The 7,931-nt window shown below is 37.4% G+C and overlaps 1 protein-coding gene across 3 annotated transcripts; it reads right to left on the reverse strand.

Annotated features, from left to right (window-relative positions):
- Positions 1-4,756: 4,756 nt before the first annotated feature.
- LOC137717357 (glycosyltransferase BC10-like) lies at positions 4,757-7,467 on the reverse strand. Of its 3 annotated transcripts, none has more exons than XM_068456690.1 (3): positions 7,142-7,467; positions 6,180-6,704; positions 4,757-5,687 (listed from the first exon to the last, which is right to left on the reverse strand). In XM_068456690.1, exons 1-3 carry the CDS (start codon positions 7,142-7,144, stop codon positions 5,049-5,051), a joined length of 1,167 nt encoding a protein of 388 aa, XP_068312791.1. In that variant the 5' UTR covers positions 7,145-7,467; the 3' UTR covers positions 4,757-5,048. The 3 variants fall into 3 exon arrangements, with proteins under 3 accessions (XP_068312791.1, XP_068312790.1, XP_068312789.1); XM_068456689.1 differs by having other exon boundaries at positions 6,180-6,780; XM_068456688.1 differs by having other exon boundaries at positions 6,180-7,467.
- Positions 7,468-7,931: the final 464 nt, after the last annotated feature.

The following is a 7,931-nucleotide window of genomic DNA, read 5'->3' on the forward strand; positions in this document are numbered from 1 at the left end:
ATATTCGTCACCTACTCATGTCAATCGGAAGGATGGAGGATGACCCGTAATGTATACATCAAAATAAATTTGTATTCAAATGACGTTTTATTGTAGTGCAAAATGCAATCATGTCCACGCACTCTGCTCGTCCTTCTCGCTTATAATAACTAACAATTTAATCTTCTAATGATATCGTTTGTTCGCTTATAATAACTAACAATTTAATCCTCTAATAATATCGTTTGTTAAAAAACGACGATACTAAATTATGACAACAAAAATTATACCGACATCATTTGACAAAATGTTAATTAGAACCTTATTCCTGAGTTCAAATTCTATGCATGAGGTTATCAATTGGAACCTGACCACAAGAATTTTCTTGATGCATTTTATTTTTTCAGGATTTATATTTCTCAGCCAGAGAAAATAATTTTAATCGTCGGTGCCCACAAAATTGAAAAACAACATTCCATGCGGTGTACTTTTTTTTTTTTTTTTGACAAATAAAAAGACATGTTTTATTTTATTTTTATTTTTGCAGCTGGAAATATCGCTCTCTATGTTGGAATAAATAAATAATTCCGGTCCATTTCTTTAAGAAAATACGAAAACCAAATTAACTTAATACAGATCTGAGAAGTCTGCAACTCCAATTTGCAAAATTTTAATTGCAAGATTATCATGAAATTAAAATTAAAATTAAATTAAGAGATTAAACTGAGAGATCAAAAGCTAATCACACTCATCGAACAGGGAATTAGAAGAAGAAAGAAGAAAATTAGATAAACGATATAAAATTAATGAATTATTTACTCATAATAATACTCAGAAATCCATCACAGTAGCAATAATATAATAATAAAATCCATCATATGTAAACGAAATCCCTATAGATCCATAACCACCAGCTACTAAAACGACACTCGCTATCAAACAAAACGAATCATAAAATCCCAAACCGCTCTACACAGCCACATCCAGACAAGCAGCAACCGAGACCTCAAACCCTGAGCGCAGATCCGAAGGCCAGAGTGACGACGGCGGCGACGAGGGCGGAGACGAACGAGGGGTAGATGGATGCGGCGGGGGAGGTTGGGCTGGGAGCCGGAGAGTCCTGGGCGGCGCCGATGGCGGAGAGGACGGCGAAGAGGACCGCCACGAGAGCGAGGACGGATGATGCCTTTGAGACTGCCATTGTTGATAGGGTTTGGACCTCTGTGTTCTTTCGGGAATCTAGGGTTTTTGAAGACGTAGAGAGACTGAAAGCACAAAGTGTTTGAGATGAGAGGTGGGAGAAAGTGGCCGTAGTGAATGTATTTATAGCTGGTGTTTTTTGCGGGGAGTGGCGGGCAGGTCGGGCAGCTGCCCGTTGGAAACAGGCTGGCCAATTGTTATTGGTACGGCGCGACAGCTCACATTGCTTAATATGGTAAATTTTGTCAGAATTTCAGTAATTTCTCTGATAGCCCTGGAATTTACCTTAATTTTAATTCTGTCAACACATATTCGTATAATTTTCACTTCAGTCTCATCTGTCATTTAACCTGGCTTTCATTTATTCTTTTGCAAAAGTTTTATCTTTCTTGCTCAGTACTGTAATCTAGTGTTAATCACTTCACTTTTAAATGAAAGATCATAAGTTAGACTGCCATTCATATCGGGTTCGATGCAAAATTTTTACTATCAGTCCGTTTTGTTCTTCAATATATATATATATATATATATATATATATATATATATATTTGTTTATATACATTACTTGATTTTTCTTTGTTTTAAACTTCTAGTAAATTAGGATAGAGAAAAAGAAAAGAGTGGCGGTGGAAATTATTTTTTGTAAACAATTGGTTCTAAGTGCTAACACAATGAAACTAAAGGACGAATGTGTAAAAAGAAACATCAAAGGCAAGAGAGTGAAAATTTGAATAAACTACGGCGCTAATGCTGCAATTCAGCCACATTTTTTCTGTGGGCCCCACTATTAAACACATCGCGTGTGGCATGTGAATTCATTTGTGCACGCGTGGGTCGTTTTAACTTTCCTGGCAATTACAGTAAAACCTAAACGACGACGTATTCGGTCATACCTTAACGTCAGGGGTTTTCTTGTTTTAGTCCAAGGGGAGAATATATTCCGGGTATTTTTACAGTGACGCGCGTATGAATCTTACTCGCGCGCATCGGATTCTACACGCACCGAATCAGGTGACTCCGCAAAATTGACGAAGGATATGGGCGCGTGGAAGCACGCGGAAAAGGAAGAAACTGTAATATTTTCCGCGGTAAGAATTACTGGTTTTTTATTTGTTTCCCTTTTTTTAATTTAAATAGGAAAAAAAAAAGGGCCCACAATACGGCATCAGAGGGATTACAGCGTAGAATTGCCCGACTTTCTGCTTAACAACTCGGCGGCCAATGGGTGGCCGACACGTGGGAAGTGAGAAAACGACAGGGTGTTGAATCGCATAGAAAAAGATGCGACAGGTGTAGTGTGGAGATTTGGTTCTGCTTGCTACCGGAACATTCGCTTGGCATCATTTGTTTGGAAGTTGAGGGGCGCACATGCATGAGTGGAATTTACTATAGTACCCTTACAGGTGATGGGGTGTGGCATTTTTATGTTCACATTCGTCATAGGATGGCCTATGATTGTCTACATATGAAATAATAAAGGAATGTAGGACTGCTAACACTTTGTTTTGATGAAGAAATTTTAAAACGATCGAATTTTATTTTGTAGAATTTGTGAATTTTCTTATTTGATTAACTTACAAGAACAATAAAATTTGAAACATAATTTGCTTTTTTAATCTCTCACTCATGGAAACTCATAAATGAAACTTGTTTATATGGAATTTAAACTTGAAAATTGAAGATTCCAAATTTCACGTTTTTTTTCTCACACAAAATGTTTATGAATTCAACCGAGAGAATAAGTGCACGTTAATTTATAAAATTTGACTTTTATCAAAATTTCAAGTTTATTTTTCTCATTTAAACATAGTGTAAGTTTGTTTTCAATTTAAAGAAATAAATTTGTACAGCTTACCAAAAAAGAAAAATAAATAAATAACTTTGCTTTTAGAGGTAGTTGAGTTGTTGAAGACCAAGTTTTCTACGAGTTCGTACTTTGTTCTATATATATATATATATATATATATTACTTGATATTGTAAGTGTGATGACGATACTCAATCAAATTGTGACGAATGCTGTTACAGGGTTAGGTTTCAAAGTTATATATATTTTTAATTTAGATTAGGTATTTTCCGTCTGTGGTAAATAAAGCTCTCTTGTTCGATTATATTGGTTATCGTTGTGATTGTTGTCATTCTGTTTAATTGATTTATCTTTATCTGCTATTAAAATTAAAAACATACACTCTTGATGGTAATCCACGTAGGAATGACACTGTGATTGGAGCTTATTTCATGCTTTCAAATTATGTTACGTGGCAGTCCATCTTCGGTTTCAAATTATGTTACGTTCAAATTCACCTTTAATAAAAATCGAACCTAAGAATTCTTGCATACAAATAAAAAGAAATATGACTATACTGTAATATTAATTAGCGATGCGACTCCAAAAAAATTAAGGGAGTTTTAACGAAAAGCCCATGGTACGGTTCACTTTAACAAAAAACCACATTTTTACACTAAAAAGTCAATCTTGGTACTATTCACTTTACCCTTTATTTTGTCTTTATTGTTAAAACTCAAAGTTTTCAAGTCGGTTTTCCTAAAAATTAAAGGAAAAAGAAAAAGAATTGGTGTACCAAAAAGAAAGTGGAACTAAATGGGTTTGAGGTCCATTAATGTGCTCCAAGGCTTTTCCGAAATTTCTTCCACATTCCATGCCGTATCCAGAGGGTAATGGGTCTTGTGTGGGCCCAACATATTCTTTGTTGGTCACATCGAAATGACGAGGTTTGGTCCTGCACCTAACAAAACTGGATTTTTCTCCAACGCAGTAAAAAATACTACGAGCCTCGAGAATAAACTATCAGGCGGAGGAAAGAACTGATGACTCACATCCCACAACACAAGAAGGATGGAAAGTCGTGGAATTGATCGAAGTTAGCCAAGTTCTCTTAGCCGTTACGTTAGGGTGACTCGAGAAAGCTTGAAAGAATAAGATATGAGAGCGTGAACCAAGGTTCATAGGCGGATCAAAGTAGAATCTTGCAGATCCTAGTTCGCTTTCTAATCGCCTACGCATATAGAGAAATTATATATTACTCATCAAGCTATATAGATTTATTGCTAGCAATCACTCATAGGCATGTGAATTGTGAGCGTCTGACTGTCGTATATAGTGGCAAATTCAACATAGAGTCATTGGTTGTTATTGACTCTAATAACTCTAAAAACCCACGTATATTTGTCTGTGTATTATATTTGACATCTATAAATTGCTAAGACAAACCAAACTTCAACCTTCTCCTCTTACTTATTTTATTTTCTTCTATCATATTTGTCTTCGTTTTCTCTCTTCTTGTATGAAATATTTAGTTGAAAAGCGTTGGCAATCTTCAACATTTCTCCATAGTATCCTGCAGCCACCCTCGATAAACTTTTACAAATAATAATAGTTGTCTACTTATGTTGGCATAACATTTGGCATATGCTGATAGGAATTGGCAGTTGCCAACTAGGTGCTTAACGAAATGGCACAATGAAGCTTTTTAGTTGATATTATGATCCCATTATTTAAAAATCATAGCCACGCCACTGGTAGCATATGCTATGATTCATGCGCACAGAAAAAAGAGAACAGAATCAAGAAAATGTTATTTCAAATACAGTGTATGTATGATATCAAATTCTCAATACAAAAATGTGGAATGCCAAAGCTAAATTGGGCGCCTACTTCTCTGTACATCTGATACTGTTTTAAACAGTATAGTTTGCCAAAGTGCTATCAAGTGACACCCCAAACTAGTAAACATTACAACTGAGGTTGAATTTATGGTAACGAGTAATACACACCGGTCGAATTTCGCACGCTCGTTTGGCTCCAGAAGTCGATTTGGATGAGGGTTTATCTGTTAGAAACTCGTAACTTAGAAGCCCAAAAACTTTGGTGATAAATGCAAAAGAGGTTCCATGGCACTTGGAGCAAACTTCCTTCCGAAAAGAAAGCAGATTGTAGAGTTCCGGTCATTGTAAGTGCAACGTTGAGTCTCAAAAATTCGCTTCAAAAATTCCTCGGTGATATCCGCTCTTCCAAAGGTAGCCGGGTGAGGACCACCCCTTGACCAATCTACCCAAGTGATGCTTCTATTTGCTAAAGAATTCCCAGCTTCAATGGTTAGCATGGTGGGGAAGTAGTGCTCATCAACGTAACATGCGGGCCTGCAGAACTCTTTAAATTTGGGGTAAAATTTTGTATCCTCGACAATGGTGATGGCGAGCTTTCGGTTAACTTCAAACCACTGAGAGCCCTTACGCCACTTGGATATTTTCACTTCAGGTGCCATGTTGTCATTGTAGCGTCCTCTTCCATATGGCCCGGGGTCATCAAATGCACCCACATAGCTGTACTTGGACTTCATCAAGTAGTGGTAAATGACACTGAAATTATAGAGCGGAATGCATGATTCAGAAAGAAGAATGAACCGTTCATTGGATATGTCAAGCAATGCATTAGCAAGGAGTCTTCTCTCGGCATCACACATACTCATTCTTCCCCACTCAGCAACCTGCGCAGGGGAACACCAAAACTCTTAGCTGATATATTAGAGATATTGCATTACATATTTCCAGATCTAAAACGTTTTCCCTCCCCCGGAGATGGTATCCTACATCACTGTGCATCCAAATGGGGAGATGGTATCCTACATCACTGTGCATCCAAATGTGATAAAGTTGAATTGCCTCTTTTCTACCAATACACAGATTTAACCCTTTCTTTGGTGATCTCGAAAAATTACCACCTCTTGCAGGGACACATTCCATTTTCGTTACATTTTAAGCTTTGGATACACACCCTAACGCAAGCAACCGGGGTGTGTGTGCTCACCACGGAGAAAATCAAGATGTGCAAAAAGAAAACGCCAGAGAAACCATTGAAAGAAGAAAAGATATTGAACGAATACCAAACCCAAAAACACATATTGTGCACTTATTGCAGAATCTTTAGTAGAACATGGAATATCATAAACGGATTCGATATTACATAGATAGGTGCATACCTGGCTTGGAATATGTCTCCCATAAAAAACCGACGAAGGATTAAAATGGGGTTGAAACGATGGTAGTGAATGAACGTAGACTGAATAAAGCACTTCGTGTCCCTTCAGAAACCTCTCCCAAAGGGGTGCCAGCGGCAACGGCCCCTTAGTTAAGAACATAAATGCAATCTTTGGTACCCTTTCAAAAGGATATTTCTTTATCCTAGGCGTAAAAGAAGCCCTCCACAACAATTCCTCATCATTCATTGTGTGTTTAACACTTGATGGCGGCTTAATCCATCGATCCAAACCTTTTGGTTCCTCAGGGCACGGCTGGAAAGAGGCCGCGACTGTTGTCATCACGCCATGGATTCCAAAATGCCGAATTGTGTATATGCTAATGACTGAGAAAGTAATACAGAAAACCAGAAACAGCGCGAATAACTGAAGTAGCCTTATCGGCAAGGCCTTCGTCTGGCTTGGGCGGCTGCTACTAACACCGGCATCCTTCCCTTCCTCCACTGGCACAACCCTCATTTGCAAGTTCTGCATCCCGATAAAAACACCCCACCAGAATCAAATTCCTCAACTCTTCTGATTTCTACAGGGTACCTCCAAGTGTCTGAGATCAAAATTTTCGACACGAACTTACTTCTCTCAAACCAGCACAAATTGCAGAGTCCAAAATCACAACTCGCATCACAGATAGTAAACTGGACTTAAAATTAACCATATTCCAATCGAAATTACTCAGTTTTCTCCCAAATTACAACCCCACTAAGCAAAAACTATATGTTGGCAGATCTGAAAACTAATTCTACAGCATCCCAAGATCTAAACTCAACACATGCTGCATAAAAATCTTGACTTTTTCACATGGGTTGTCGATAAATCAAGGTCATAGCTTAAAACAAGAATCTAAGCTGGGATCGAATGTTAAACGAATCGAACTGCTTATGCACCAGAAAAGAAGCATGACATACCATGTGACTGTAAAAGGTTGGAGGCCGAATTGAAGGACATGAAAGGAGGGTTTGGATCCTTAAACTTCACCGCTTGGATTGCGCCCGAGAGTACGAGAAGTGGTCACTTCGATGAAGAACATGAGAAGGCGGACACGCAGAGAAGACTTGAGGGACAGCAACAAAGGTTGTCTGAATTATTTGAGAGTGTGCGTTTTGTGTGAGATTTAAGATAAGAGGAATCTCTGAGATTTTAAGAGAGTTTATTATGTTTGAATTTTGGTGATTCTCCTCACACGAGGCGAGTGAGAAGGAGATGGGATCGGTTTGTCGGGTGGGAAGAACTAACTTACCTGATCGAGTTGCCTGTGTGTATATTTTGGGTAAATTTTGAGATGGCAGAGGTGAAAAATGTATAAGTTTTAATGGTAACAAATCAAAGAAATAAATGTGAGATAGACACAAATATATAACTTTTGTCATTAAAAACAATGTTAGTAGCTAAATTTGTACAAATGCGAATTTAAATCACATTATTATATCTCGTTCATTATGAGATTTAGACAATTTCCACATCCTTTAATGTAAATAATACTGTTTTTCGGTTTAAAAAATTGTACCATGGAGGATTTGGAAAAGAAAAAAAAAAATTTGTACCAAAGAGAATGTATTTTTTGTCTATGATTGGTAAATGGGCGAAAAATGCGTCTTTCCAATGACATTCAAGGATTTTTATGATAAGTATTGTTATTTAAACACTTAAGAGCATCATCAATGGAGACCTGGATAGTTAAAAAACAAAGCAGCAATA

The sequence above is a fragment of the Pyrus communis genome, chromosome 15, assembly GCF_963583255.1.
Source record: "Pyrus communis chromosome 15, drPyrComm1.1, whole genome shotgun sequence".
NCBI lineage: Eukaryota > Viridiplantae > Streptophyta > Magnoliopsida > Rosales > Rosaceae > Pyrus > Pyrus communis.

Coding starts and splice junctions, on each gene's coding strand:
- LOC137717357 (XM_068456689.1), bottom strand. CDS start 6,710: ATGCAGAACTTGCAAATGAGGGTTGTGCCAGTGGAGGAAGGGAAGGAT. Junction 5,688..6,179: donor GGAGACATATTCCAAGCCAG/GTATGCACCTAT, acceptor TCCCCTGCGCAG/GTTGCTGAGTGGGGAAGAAT.